Genomic DNA, 13,891 nt, shown 5'->3' with positions numbered 1-13,891 from the left:
GCTCTCCCTATGTACAGAAGGGGCAGGGCTCTCATTTTTCGGGGCTCCATCGTGTGGTACATCCTGTTTTAGGTGCTTTACATGAGGTCATATCTCACCTCACAGCATGCTGGGAAGGAGCCTGCTATTGCACAGTCGTGTTCCATTTTCAAGATGAAGAAATTAGGCAAATTGACTTCCCCAAAGTCCACAGCTAAGAAATAAATAGGGGAGCTGGGATTTAAGGCCAAATCTGTATAATTTCAAAGCTCTAAGTAGTTTTTATTCAGCTTACCAGCAAGGTGTGGGGGCAAAAAAAAGCACACTTCATTCATTCATTCATTCATTCATTCACTCAACACTCACTCTTTCACTAAACATGGGCTGAATATTAACTTGTACTTTGGCATATGCCTAAGTCTGGGTACAAAGCAGGTGTTCATAAAACCATGGGTTGTCGGAGCAGGAGCGTCACTCAGGTATCTGGCCTTGCGATTTTACTTTCCAGATGGGTAGTCTGAGGCTCAGGGCGAGGGGGCTTACTGTGGGTCCAGAACAAACAGGTCCAGAACAAAAAGATCTTCTGCTGTCCTGTATTCTCCACTACTCCTAGACTCTGTATGTTTATCTTCCTACAGCCTCTGAGAAGACGATCATCAAATTTCTGCTTGCATACATTCAGTAACAGGAAGCTCATCACCTCCCGAGGTTGTTGTTCCCATTATTGTTCAACTGTGATTCTTAGGAACTTCCTCTTTATACTGAACCAGAGACCATCAGTCCAGTTATTCTTACAAACACCACAATATTTACTGAACATTCACTAAATGACAAGTGCTGAGTGCTGGGGAAGGCGACGGTGAACAGGAAACTGGCTCTGGTCTGCGGAACTCAGAGCAGGTCGTATGTGACATGCTCAGTGCTATGACTGAGGAAGCTACTGGAGACCACTTTGGACTCCCTTGGCCTGGGTGTAGGCAGGGCAGGAAGAGATGTTACAGCTGAGAAAGATGATAGGAAAACAGGCAGATGAAGAAAGGGAAGATGGAAATTCCTGGAAGAAAAAACAACAATAATGACAACAAACCCAGTATGTGTAAAGGCCTGGCGGGTAGGAAGGCTGATGTCTGGAGCTGTGTGAGTATTCAAGTCTGAACAGAGCAGAACCGCATGCGGGGTGGGGAGGGAAGGCAAGTGAGCTTGGAGAGGCAAGTAGGCCCTTGCTGGGCTGCACTGAGTTTGGACCTTGTCTATTTCCCTGAATAAAGAAAGGAACAAATTAATGAACAAATGGTTGGTGACAGTTCCATAATCTCTGTTCCGAAGGGACCAACTGGTTCCAATGTTTGTGTGCAAAGTGGAATCCCCCAGGTTCGGTCGCCCCTTGGCCCTCTGCCTGGCTGGGGAGGCCTTATTTAGCCTGGCCTGGCTCTGCTGAGCTTTCCTTGGGAATGGCTATATATAGGGGAAGAGGGCAGCCCAGTTGCCACTGTCCATCTGCCTTCCTTAGTGTCCAGCCCCCTTTCACTGGCCCCAGGTTCTTACTCAGTCGTCTCAGTGCTCTTTCTGCTTGACCGTGAGCGTTGCCTACCCCTCAACACCCAGCCTGGACCCTGTGGACCCTCCGGCAGGGCCCCCTTTGGACTTGCTCCACCCACCCCTTTACTCCCCCGATGGCCAGCTGAGAACTTCCAGACTTCCTCACGGAGCTCCCTTGAGGGGACGTCTACTCGATCACCTACTTAGAGAAACTTCTCCTGGTTCCCTCCTGGCCCCAGAATCCTTTCCCTGGAGAAGGTCAACTTGAGAGAAGAAGCTGAGTTCAATGTTGATTCCTCCTCCAAGTGCACACACCCTGTTTCCTGGAGACCTGCATACCTTTATCCTTCTGGATGATTCCCGTGAGGACTGTCTGCACCAGCTTCCCCTCAGTCAGGATGATTACAATCACCGACATGACTATAGGCCTTTATGATTTGCAAAGCTCTCCAATAAAAAAAGAAATAATAATAGTTGCCACCTCACAGGATGAGTACTGGAGGACAGACAGCATGAGGTTAAAATGCTTAGCACAGTGTGTGGGACATTGTAGAGGTTTAGTGACTGTGGCTGTCACTTTCCCCTCTTCCTGTCCACAGCCCTGACCGTGGTCCAGAGACAGAACATTCCCCTTGTCAAGCACCGAGCCCATGTAACTAGCACAAGCTAGGGGATTTATACCTGGGCTCCCGTATGCCATGGTCTCTCTGTGAAGGACCACCCCCATCTCATGGATAAGGAAACTGAAACTCAGAGCAGCATTGCCACCTGTTCAAGATTACATGTGGACCTTGGGTTTTGGACTTCAAGAGTGTGCTCTCCTTATTCCACTATGTACCCTCGCTTTTCTCTATTCTGATTGTCCTTACCCATCTTGGAGCTGGTGTGCTTCTTGAGGGGAGGTTGCTAAGGCAGTGGAGCAGGGCGGGTTCTCCTCACAAGAATCTAGGACGTCAAGGCCTGCCACCTGCTCCGAGTCTTCAATTTCTCTGCAAGGGCCCTTGGCTAAATTAGGCAATGGGTTAGGATGCTGGGAGGGAGGGGAGCTTGCTGACCCCAGGACCTGATTGGCCAGGGTGTCCAGTGCTGGGGAGTAGGGAGGTGGGAGGAGAGAGTGCCCCTACAAGTCTCAGGGACTGGGGCAGGCCAGAACACCTTCGGGTAGTGGAGTGCAGAGGAGGCGGCCCGCAGCAGAGGAGCCCCTGTGACTAGCAACCATGGTAAGGACAAGAAGGGACGCCATCCCTTTTTGCTCGCTGGAGCACTTCTGGGCCTCTTTGGAGCCTGATCTGGGTGCTCTGTGGGCCAGTAGGTTGAATGTTTGAAGATGGAATGTGATGGTGCCTGACACCCAGGATGAAGCCTGGGAAGGAAGCCTTGGACTTCTCTTAGACGGGCAGGGCTGGGATGTTCCAGGCATGGATCCGGAAGGCATGCTGATCCCCTGCAGACCCTCTAGAGTCTCAGCAATGGTGGTCAGAGAACTGTGAAGGGGAGGCTCTCAGCGTGTGCCTACTTTAGCTTGTAAAGATGGGGATCCTGAGGGCCAGAGGGAGTCATTAGCAAACCGGCTGGAAGCCTGGCCAAACCTTCCGAGGGCCAGTGAGAGAAGAAAGGCTCCTCTGGAAGATGAAAGGCCTGCAGGGCCTCGAGCCAGCTCAGGTGCAGGACCCCAAGAGCTCCGAAGGTGATGAGAAGGGACAGAAGATGCCAGACCAGGGTTAGAGAGACCCCAGCCTCCCAGATGGGGCTTCTGATTTGGGACTCTCACCTTCCTCTGAGATCCCCCTCCCCACCACACTTCAAGGGGTAACTAAACCCTGGAGGCCAGCTGTTGTTGCCCTTGCCAGGCTAAAATTAGCCCGCCCTCCTGGCATGGGCAAGGAGGAGAGAAGGAGGGTGGGGGGCAAGGAGGAGGGCCAGCAGCCAGCAAGCTAAGGAACTCCTTGGACACCTCAGCCCTTCCTCACCACCAGCAGCAGCCCAAAGCCCCCTGCCAAGATGCCTTGGCTTAGATGTGACCAGAAGTCCCCACAGAAATCTTATTTTCACTCCCACAAGCCCCCCGTCGCATTCTGCCTGGTGTGAGTGGCATTGACTCCAGTGCCTGTATCCTCTGCAAGTCTGTGGAGGGGAGGGATGACCTGTCTGACTCCGGGGGGGGGGGGGTTGTCCCAGAGCTTAGTCAATGGCTTGACACTTCGTAGGTGCTCAATAACATGGTGTCACATTGTTTATTTGAGAATATCTTTATTAAGCACCTATGAAAATATGAGGAATTGTTAGGAGCTAGGGGAAATGGGAAAACCATGCGGGGATGGTGTGCACTTGGCAAATTCCTTTCATTTCATTTTATCTCTGAAAACCTGCAGAGGAGGGGGCACGAGGAGACATTAAGTGACACGCCTAAGTTACTGGGGGGTTCCTGATTTGACCTCTGGTTGACAAGTGAGGAGGCCTTGGGCATAATCTGTTTCATTCCCAACTTTCCAAATCTGGGGTCAGGAGCCCTGGCAGAAGCTGTGGACAGTTTGGGGTTGTGCTCCCCGAGGACCAAGGGGGGCACTTACTTACAGAGGCAGGGGGCAAGGGGAGCAAGGTTAAGGCAAGATGGCGCCCCCGGGCTGCCCCTTCTGCCCTCTGACTCTGTGTCTTCTGCAGACGGACCAGCAGGCAGAGGCCCGGTCCTACCTCAGCGAGGAGATGATCGCTGGTGAGCGGTAGAGTGCAAGCTGGCTGCTGGGTGGTGTGTGCTGGGGATGGTTGGTGCCTGGGGAGCGTGGGAGAGTAGTCGATGTGGGGCTGACGTCCAGCCAGGCTCACCTCGGCTCTCTGCCTTCCTTCCCCTCACAGAGTTCAAGGCCGCCTTTGACATGTTTGACGCTGATGGTGGCGGGGACATCAGCGTCAAGGAGTTGGGCACAGTGATGAGGATGCTGGGCCAAACGCCCACCAAAGAGGAACTGGACGCCATCATCGAGGAGGTGGACGAAGACGGTGAGCGGGTAGCCCTCCGAGGCGGGGCCCAGGGGTGGTGGGGCGAGGCGAGTACCCAGGCACCTGAGACTCAGCCTCGCTCACCGCCCGTCCCCCGCAGGCAGCGGCACCATCGACTTCGAGGAGTTCTTGGTCATGATGGTGCGCCAGATGAAAGAGGACGCGAAGGGGAAGAGCGAGGAGGAGTTGGCCGAGTGTTTCCGCATCTTTGACAGGTGCGCTGGGGGCCTGGGAGCCCAGGCAGGGCGGCAGAGTCCGAGCCTGGCCAGCGGGGCACAAAGGTCCTCGGGGTGAGGGTCCAGCAGGGGGCGTCCAGCACGGTGAGCCCCCGCCTGCCCTGAGCGCGGCTGTCCCGTCGCCCCGAAGGAACGCAGACGGCTACATCGATGCGGAGGAGCTGGCTGAGATCTTCAGGGCCTCCGGGGAGCACGTGACAGACGAGGAGATCGAATCCCTGATGAAAGACGGGGACAAGAACAACGACGGCCGCATTGACTTCGACGGTGAGGGCTGCGGGAGCGCGGGGCGCCGGAGGTAGAGCAGTGCGGAAGCGTGCGGGGCGGGGCACCGGTGCAGCTGCGCCCCAAGCGGGCGCCCAGCCTTGGGGCGGGACTGGGCGTCGCCTGACCAGTTCCTCCCGCGGGTGTACAGGGAGACCCGGCGGTTTTGTGCAATTTATCGCTAAACGCGCAGGCACGCCCTCGGTGCGGCCAGATCCCTGGCCGGGCCTCACTCGTCCCCGGACACTGCGCGCCGGCGCTCCGCGTCCCGAGGGGCCCCCTGACCGCCTGTTCCTCCTTTTCCCGCAGAATTCCTGAAGATGATGGAGGGTGTGCAGTAAGAACTCCTCCCGAGCCTCCACCGAGACCGCGCGGCCCTCGGGCGTGGGGGCTCCGCCCCGCCCAGTGTCATTCCCCGCCCGGGTGGGAAGCGCGGCCCTTTCTGGGATGCCCTTCTAGAAGGAATAAAAGCAAAGGTTACAAAGTGCTTGGCCTGAGTGAGGGGAGGATCCAGGAACGGGTGTCCGAGGGCCCTGGGTCGCCATGCAGGGCGCCAGCCCGAGCGCCCTCCGGCTCCAGGAGGCGACTCCAGCTGCGGGGTGTGGGAGGTCGCCGGAGCCGAGGGTAGGGCAGCGCTGGGCGCGCTCGGCAAGTTCTTGCCCGGCCACGCGCAGCTGGCGCTGGGCGTGTGCGACTCAGTGAACAGGCTGCGGCGGCGCCTGGCACTGCAGGAGGGAGTCCGCAGGGGTTTTGATTTGAGTCGGAAAGAGCCCAGGGCCCGCGGAGGGTGCTGGGGACCTGGGGTAAAGTGAAGGCGCCGCAGGGGGTTGAACCTGGAGAGGGGGAGGTGAAACTTTCTTTCCGTGCCGTCCCTCCTTTCTGGAGCCTTTGGGTCTCGGGCACGGGCTACGGTGTTGAGGATGGGGGAGTGGGTACCCATCCATCCCAGGCAGTAGTATTCCCCCTTGGTCTTTCCCATTCCCTCTGTTCTGAGCGGCTTCTAGGCCTCCTGCAGGCGATGGTAGGGGGACACTGAGCCAGGACGGAGGTTCTGACCCCATCATCTCCACCCTGGACCCCTGCCTCTGCCTGGTCTCCCTGACTTCAGCCCCCTCCAAAGCCATCGGCATGATCTAGCTAAAATGAAATCTGACCTGGCCACTCCCCCTTTGAAAGTCTTTCAAGGCTTCCCATTGCTTCTAGAATCAAATCCAGTTTCCTTCCCATCCCCTCGTGGGCTCCATCCACACTGGGCGATCTATCATTCCTGCTGTGAACCGTGGGCATGCGAATTCGAGCCTTTGGGCCTTTGCACATGCTGTTCTCCCTCCTTGGAATGTGTTCCTCCTCTAGTAAGCCTGGAAAATTCTTCAACCAGCTCAGATACCATCTCCAAGACACCAAGACCCAGGGCAGATACCATTGGCTCCTCCCCGGAAACCCGAGGTCACTGGCTGCAGGCTGGCTTCCACAGTTCTTTGTACCCAGCCCAATCACAGCAGGCTGGGTCGAAGCTAATTAAGGACAGGGGTAGTTTGGCTTCCCACGGGCTGAGTTTGACTCCTCACTCCTGGTGACACATGAAACCACTCTGTGCTTCAGTTTCCTGATCTGTAACATGTAAAATCTGATCATGGTGGCACTCACCTCACAGAGTTGTGAGAAGGAGTTCAGGTGTGGCAAGTACTTAAAACAGGACCTGGCACATAGTCTCAATGTTTAATATATGCCATTATAAATGTCATTATCATCTGAAGCCCTGAACTCCACTGTTATTCATGGCTTCAGCCCTCCCTTCCCAACTCCCATTTTTTTCATGTTCCCAGTTTTTATTTCCACTCAGAATCAGTGCGGGGGTGGGGTAGCAATCGGGTATTATCTGCTTTGGCCACACAGCCCAGAGGCACACGAGCTCATGATCTCTATAGGCGAGGAGACTAAGGCCTGGAGAGGTGCAGCGCCCAGGCACACAGTGAATACTGCTATGTGGCGGAATGGGATCAAGGCCCTTACCTGTTGACCGTTCTACCTGGATGTCCTGCCTTAAACAGACAAGCTCCCCTACTCCTCCATCTTGCTCCCCCGTGTGCCTTGTCTTTGGGGTGGTACCCTGAGAGACGCGGGCCGGCCCAGGAATCCTGGAGCCCATATCCCACCTCTAATTTACTTGCCTTGCTGTTCTCTATCTCCTTATCGTTTCATCCCTCCTCTCCGTTCCATGCCTGCTCCGAGTTACAAATTGGGCCACTGCCACTGCATACCGGGCTGTTGAGAACAGCAGTTAACCTCCTCCCTGCCCTTTACTCTCCAGACAGGCAACAGCCTAAGTCTGATCCGGTCCCTGCCCTGTTCAAGGCTTCATTAGCCGCCAGTTGCTCTCAAGAGAAAGCCCAAGCATTTTCCTATGGCTTCACAAGCCCCTGGTGACCCGACGTCACGCCACTCCCCAGGTGTTCATTCCTCCCCTCTTGCCCATCCCCCTGAACTTCTGGCTTTCCAAGGAGTGTGCTTTCTTATTTCAGCCGCATGGTCCTTCTTCAGAAAGCTCTCCTTGACCCTCCTAGTCCTTGTTAGGTGCCCCACCTCTCAGCTGTCAGAGCAACACATGAGTCTAGCACCCCACATTTATTGAGTGCTCACTATGTGCCAAGCTAAGCTCCTTCACCTCCCATTTTACGGAGAGGTTAAGTCTAAATGTGTATACAGGGAACATGGGGGTGGAGCGGGGATTCTAACACAGTTCTTTTGCCTGCCCGGTTTGTGCTCTTAACCTTCCCTCTGTGTGACACTCTCTCTACCTGTTGATATGTCTGTCTCCGCTTTGAACTTCAACCTCTTTGAGCGCAGGACTGTGTCTTTTCCCCTGCTTTATCCCCAAGCCGAGTGCCTTTACCCTGTACACACTCAGTAATTGTAATAGGTGAATAGGAATAATAATCATGATACCTTTTAAAAAAGATCACAGACAGGGTTTTTATTCGTCACCATTAAAACTCAGTCCTAAACAGCTTCTTGGACTGGGGGCTCGTGTCCATCAGCTCGATTCACCACGAAGCTCCGTGAATTTTTCTAATCCAAACCTTGGCTTCTTCAGCATTTTGACTTTTCTAACAAAGACGTCATGGAATGGATAGATTGGCAAGGCTTTTCTATGTCTCTTCCAATGGTATCGGAATCGATTTATTGACTGTTTCTTTCAAGTCGTTTGTCTGCACGCTCGGGTCATGATTCCCATCGTCTTCTGGATTTGGTGGACCTACTGATACTGAGCATAAGAGGTCTTCCTAATCCGATTGTTGCATTCTTAGTGAAACCAACACAGCATAAACAAAGGCAATAACCATCAGTAATCTTGACATCAACATGAGCTTGATGTTGGTCCGCTACTTTTTTGACGATGGAGCGCATTTTGTTATAGGTAAGATCCATGCCATGGAAATTAGGCAGTTTTTTTTATTTTTTTTTTTTGGTCCTGGCTGGTGTGGCTTAGAGGACCGAGCACCCACCTATAAAATAAAAGGTTGCCAGTTTGATTCCCAGTCACAACACATGCCTGGGTTACAGGCCAGGTCCCTAGTATGGGGCACACAAGAGGCAACCACACATGGATGTTTCTCTCCATCTCTTTCTCCCTTCCTCTCTCTCTAAAAATAAAAAGACAACTAAAAAAACCCCCAAGAAATGCAGAATCTCAGGCCCTACCCCAGACCAACTAAAGCAAAATTTACATTTGAACAAGAATTTAAGTGGATTTATAAGCACTTTAGATTGAGAAGCGCAGCTCCAAGCCCCAAAGAGAGCTAAGTGCACAATTTTAGAGATAAGGAAACTGAATGAGGACACTCAAGTTCCACCCGATCTGACAATTCCAGGTCTCACATGCGGCTGCTTGGTGGGGTGCGGGGCAGGAAAGGGGGCTGGGATAGCAGAGTAAGAAAAGGGGTGGGGGAGGACCTTCAGACGGGCTCCCTGCTGTCTTCTCCCCTCTGCCCAAGGCCTGTACAACCAACCAGCTGCAGGCAGAGCAGACCCCAGGGTGGGTGGAGGCTGAGACCTGAGTGGGGGTGGAGTGCACTTGGGTGCTGTTTGTCCAGCTTGGAGATCTTCCTGCAGGTCATGGGCTGGGCCCATCACCTCGGCCTGCTCTTCCCCTCTGCTGGGACCCAGCTGGTCAGCATAGGGGTTTCTTCCCAGAGGAAAAATGGCCCAAGGGGCCGTGGGCCTCAGAGTCACTGGGTACAGCAGCTGGAGGAAGTGCTGGAAGTGAAATGTGCCCCCTTGGAGCATGGGGCCATCTGTGGGGCACCTGGGGCAAGGGGGGAGTTGAGGGCTGTCTGGAGGGAAGGGGCTTTCCCCGGCTGTCTCTCCAGACCCTGGGTCTGCTGCAGGGTGACCCTCACCTTCTCCTTTTTCAGGGCCAGAGCACCTACTGTCAGAAGGTAAGGTGGCTGGTCCTCTGCACCCCACCCCCCAGACTGTGGTCTGGTTTAGCCTCCTCCACACTGCTGGGGGAGCTGCAATAGTCCCTAGCATTCTTGGAGCAGGTCACTACTCCCAAGAAATAGGCATTTTGTGACACCCTTCTTATAGATGTGAGACAGATGTAGAGCCATAAAATAAGGCAACAAGGGAACAAATCCTAGTCACCCCACTGGTTGGCCCTATGGGCTGGACATTTTGAAGGACACGTGTTTCTCCTGGGAGAGAGAAGCCCGGATCTAGGGTCCTGACCCCGCCCCGCCCCAGTACTCCCAACTCTAGGGTAACTACAAGGCAGCAACGTGTAAAAAAAAAGAAAAAACAACAACACACCAATATATATTTATTTAATATATTCATCACAGGAGTTCAACCAGAGACTTAATTTAAAAAACAGAGATAAAACAAATAGGACACCACAACTGAAGGAAGATACAGAGTCATATACAGAAATCAAGGCAAGGACAGACTATCTGTGGAAAAAAGAAAAAATAGAGGACAGAACAAGGACAGGGGCCAGACAGCCCGGGTCAGGGCTCTTCTTGGCTGGAGACCTGCTTCGCGTAGGTTTCTTGCACGTACTTCTTAAAGGCTGGAAAAGAACAGGGAGGTCTTGGTGAGTGATGGGGGCAGGAGTAAGGGTGGGCAAGAGTGCAGCAGAGATGCAAAGGCGGGCAGAGTTTGGGGGGCAGCTCCCAGAACAACAGATTCTCCCTCTGCTGCCCACCCGTGAGTCCTCCTGTCTCCCACGAGACTGGGGAGGGGACTAGGGGCCTTAGGGAGCAAGTCATTTGCACAAAGCTCTACCTTCTACTTAAAAAGCCCCTCAACCCACAGGGTTCATTTTCTGATTTTATATACAACAGGGAAACCAGAAACGCCAAGGCAGAGGCAGGATAGGCTTCCTGGCCCCTTAGCACACATTCCCAAGTCACGGAGATCCTTTGGTTTGAGGGAGCCTTGAAGGTTGGGGAGGAATCACCCGGTGCCGGAGGAGGAAGGAGGAAGGGCTCACCCGTGGGGTTTTTCCAGAGCTCGGCAGCGTGTGTGTTCAAGGGGCTGTCGATGTTGGGTTCTGTGGGCAAAGACAACAGGAGCGGTCAGGGCGGGGTGGACGAGGCTGCCTGGGGGAGCCCCAACGGGCTCCCAGGCTGCAGGGGCGGGGCTAGCCTCAGAAGTCACCTCCTAACAGGCTCTGGATGGACAGCAGGATGGTCCTGACGTCATACAGCGCGGACCACTTGTCCTTCAGGATGTCCAGGCAGATGTTGCCCTGGGTGTCCACGTTGGGGTGGTAGCAGGGTGTGAGGAACTTCACTGTAGGCGCGTTGTACGGGTAGCCGCTGGGGAACTCCAGGGAGAGCTTGTACCTCAGGTCTTCGTACACCTGCGGGAGGAAACGGAGGCTCGCAGCCCAGCCCGAGCCCCCCAGGAGGGGCTTGCCAGGACCTCTGAGTTTTTCTGGGACCTGACAGAAGACAGTCTTACAGTGGTTCTGGTGCTTTCTCTCATATCTGGTGGGGACATCGGGGATCCTTTGGTCTGAGGGTTGTAAAGTGGCACCTGAGGGTCACCATGGCCGAGCTTTCTAGTCTAATTAGACTATTAGTTGCTCACATGTACAAATTAGGAGATCTGGGGCACAGATCTGGAGTTCTGATTTCTCTTAAGCCCGGGTGTGCAGCAATGGGAAGCCACCCTCCGGTGGAGACTTGTGCCCTCTCCTTGGCCAAGGTTCTTGCTTGTCCACCATCCCTTTCCTTGCTCTCTGGCCTCTGAGGAATCTCAGATGGAAAGACCTGCTTTAAACCCAGCTTCTCAATATACAGAAGGGGAGACCAGGCCCCAGGCTCAGAGCACAGGGGTGTCCTGTTTGCCTAAAGGCTGGAAACAGAGCTGCCACTTGCATTATGTCACCTCCCACCTCTCCCCAGACTCCGCAAAATCACAGCCGTCCAGCCCAACCCTACACTTACTGTGCCAGCTGCGCCATGGATGGTCCCCACCCACTTGAAAAGGTTGTCCGATTCAGGGAAGGCAGAAATTCCTTTGTCACCAGACATCTGGGGAGGAAACACAGCACTTGCTGGGCTGCGGAGAACACTCCTCGGAACAGTGGCTGAACCCTTACCCTTTAATCCCACCGCATTCTGATCCAAAGCAAAGCAGTCAGGCCAAATCATCGATGGGCTTTTCTGAGGAAGTGGTTAGACTCTGGGGCCCCGAACACATCCTTCTGGGGAGGAGGTTTGGGATTATAAAGGTTCAGGGAGAGGCTAAGGAGGGAGGGATTATGCAGTGACTGTGTTGGTTGCTGGGAACCAACGTTGATTCCTTTCAACATGCCACTGAGCGCCCGTTCCACACAGAGCCCCGAGACTATTCACAGACCATGGAGATACACAATATGGGCACTGAAGGACTTGAACGGAATATTCAGGGTTAATGTAGAGAAGATCATCTAGGACGGAAGCATCACAAGGAACGGAACGACAGGGCTAGAGATACTAAGAGTGGAGAGCTGGGCATGGCTAAAGCAGGAAAATGGGGCCAGGGGAAGGCCTCGCATGGCTTCTGGGAGCTGTCCTTTAGAGGTAACTTCATTGTGGGGAGACGGGATGAGGAGCAGAGGCTGCCGAAAGAAAGGCGTGGGTGGGCACATGAACTTCTTCCCAGGAGAGAGCAAACCGGACTCATCTTTTTACCCCTGTGTCTGAGCCAAGAGCCTGATGTGCAGCAGGAGGCTGCTGATGAGCGTGAGCACAAGTGGGAGGGTGGACCCACTGGCTGGGGACCTGGGCAGGTAGTCACTCACCATGAGTGTCATCAGCTCCTGCTGTAACCTGCAAAAAAGGCATCACCTGGGAGTCTGGATGGGCCACGACTTCGGATGGTCCCATCTCCTCCCACACGGGTCTCTGTGAAGGAGCTGTCATGGAAGCTTACCCCTACCCGGAGGGGAGACTGAGCTTAGGGGCACACTCCTGTTTCCACTCGAGGGTCCCAGTGAGTCTCCGTGCTTTCAGGCCCTTACAGCACGATTCTAGCGTGTTCCTAACTCCCACTGCTCCTCTGGCGTCTCTCCCCCCGCCAAATCTCAATATTGTTATTCGTCATCCCCACAAAGCCACCGAGGGTCCCCGGGGCATCTTCATCGTGGCTCACCCGCGAAGTATCCTGGCAGCATTCCTATACCTTCTGTCCTCCTTCTGGAGGGTCTCTAAGAGAGTGTCTGTCCCTCCCATATCTCAGCCGGTCCAGGAGGCGAGGGGGTCCCGGAAGTCTTTGCTCTCGGGTCCACTGCCCAGGACGTGCCACACCCGGCTTTAGTCCAACAACACTCACCTCTTGCCCACGGGGCCCCGGGCGGCACCCCCGCTGGGCTCAGCTCCTTTACGAGCAGCAGCGACGCTGGCGGCGGCTGGGTCGCGGTTCTGGGAGGCCATGCGGGCAGTGCCGGCAGAGACGGACACAAGACCTCTGAGTACACCACTGCAACTGCAGGACTGCGGGGCAGTCCGCTTGCATTTGAATTGTAACTCTCTGGGAGTGCTGGCCAATCAGTGGCTCGCTTGGGTTTAATCCAGCCAATGGACAGCGCGGGAGGGCTGTCAGGGTGCAACCGCTAGACTCACGCACTAGCACGGCGGGAATCCACTTCTGAGGGACGATTGGCTGGAGGGGCTGCCATTAAAACGAGTCTACAGTGGATTGGTTGCCTTCGGAACACGTCGACCATTAAAGGGCTAAGAAACTATCCACGTGGGATGAGTCCCTTTAGGTCAAAGGCCTAGCCACCTGCGGTGGCATCCAGCTGACCCAGCCAGGACCCAACTGTCAGGGAAAGGGAGGGCCTTTAATCTTGCCCTGCGGCGCTGTCTGAGACCCTGAAGCTGGAAACCCCTGCCTCTTCCCATTATAAAGTCCTGGGCTTATTGGAAGGGTAAAAACTTGAGCCTGATAGCAGTCTAGCGGTACACTCTTTATAAGAAAGAGGTTCATATGCTGCCTTAGGTCTAAATACTTTAGTGTTTTGACCTATAAAAATGACGGTAATAAAAGCCACTGTATTTTTCTTCTGGTCTATCATTAACCCACTGTCGTGCCACCCATTATGTTCTGCTACTTCCACACCTTAGTTGAGTGAAGAAGGAATAGAGGAACATGCCCAGACCTGTGTGGCTGGGCTGGGCGTTTGCAGGGAAAGATGGTCAGCGTTGGATTTCTGGTCATATGCCTGGGTTGCTGGTTCCATCTGGTGAGGGCGAACCCAGAGGCAACCAACCAATCGAGAAGCAAGATAATGGGACGTTTCTCTTGCATGTTCTCTCCTCTTTCCCCCTCCCTTCCCATATCTCTAAATATAAATAAAATCTTAAAACAAAAATATGAGGGAC

At 54.2% G+C, this 13,891-nt stretch overlaps 2 protein-coding genes across 2 annotated transcripts; one reads left to right on the top strand and one right to left on the bottom strand.

Annotated features, from left to right (window-relative positions):
- Positions 1 to 2,637: 2,637 nt before the first annotated feature.
- Positions 2,638 to 5,500, top strand: TNNC2 (troponin C2, fast skeletal type). Its single transcript, XM_037164503.2, has 6 exons — positions 2,638 to 2,738; positions 4,180 to 4,231; positions 4,372 to 4,515; positions 4,616 to 4,730; positions 4,882 to 5,018; positions 5,325 to 5,500. Exons 1-6 carry the CDS (start codon positions 2,736 to 2,738, stop codon positions 5,354 to 5,356), a joined length of 483 nt encoding a protein of 160 aa, XP_037020398.1. The 5' UTR covers positions 2,638 to 2,735; the 3' UTR covers positions 5,357 to 5,500.
- A 4,320-nt stretch (positions 5,501 to 9,820) lies between these two features.
- UBE2C (ubiquitin conjugating enzyme E2 C) lies at positions 9,821 to 13,019 on the bottom strand. The gene is made up of 6 exons (XM_037164718.2): positions 12,840 to 13,019; positions 12,310 to 12,337; positions 11,471 to 11,557; positions 10,677 to 10,881; positions 10,510 to 10,569; positions 9,821 to 10,086 (listed from the first exon to the last, which is right to left on the bottom strand). The coding sequence occupies exons 1-6, from the start codon at positions 12,938 to 12,940 to the stop codon at positions 10,025 to 10,027; spliced, it is 543 nt and encodes a 180-aa protein (XP_037020613.1). The 5' UTR covers positions 12,941 to 13,019; the 3' UTR covers positions 9,821 to 10,024.
- Positions 13,020 to 13,891: the final 872 nt, after the last annotated feature.

The sequence above is a fragment of the Artibeus jamaicensis genome, unplaced genomic scaffold (assembly GCF_021234435.1).
Source record: "Artibeus jamaicensis isolate MK-2021 breed Jamaican fruit bat unplaced genomic scaffold, CSHL_Jam_final contig_685, whole genome shotgun sequence".
Lineage (NCBI taxonomy): Eukaryota > Metazoa > Chordata > Mammalia > Chiroptera > Phyllostomidae > Artibeus > Artibeus jamaicensis.
Note: the sequence above shows the minus strand (reverse complement) of the source record. Positions and strands in the feature narration are given on the sequence as shown.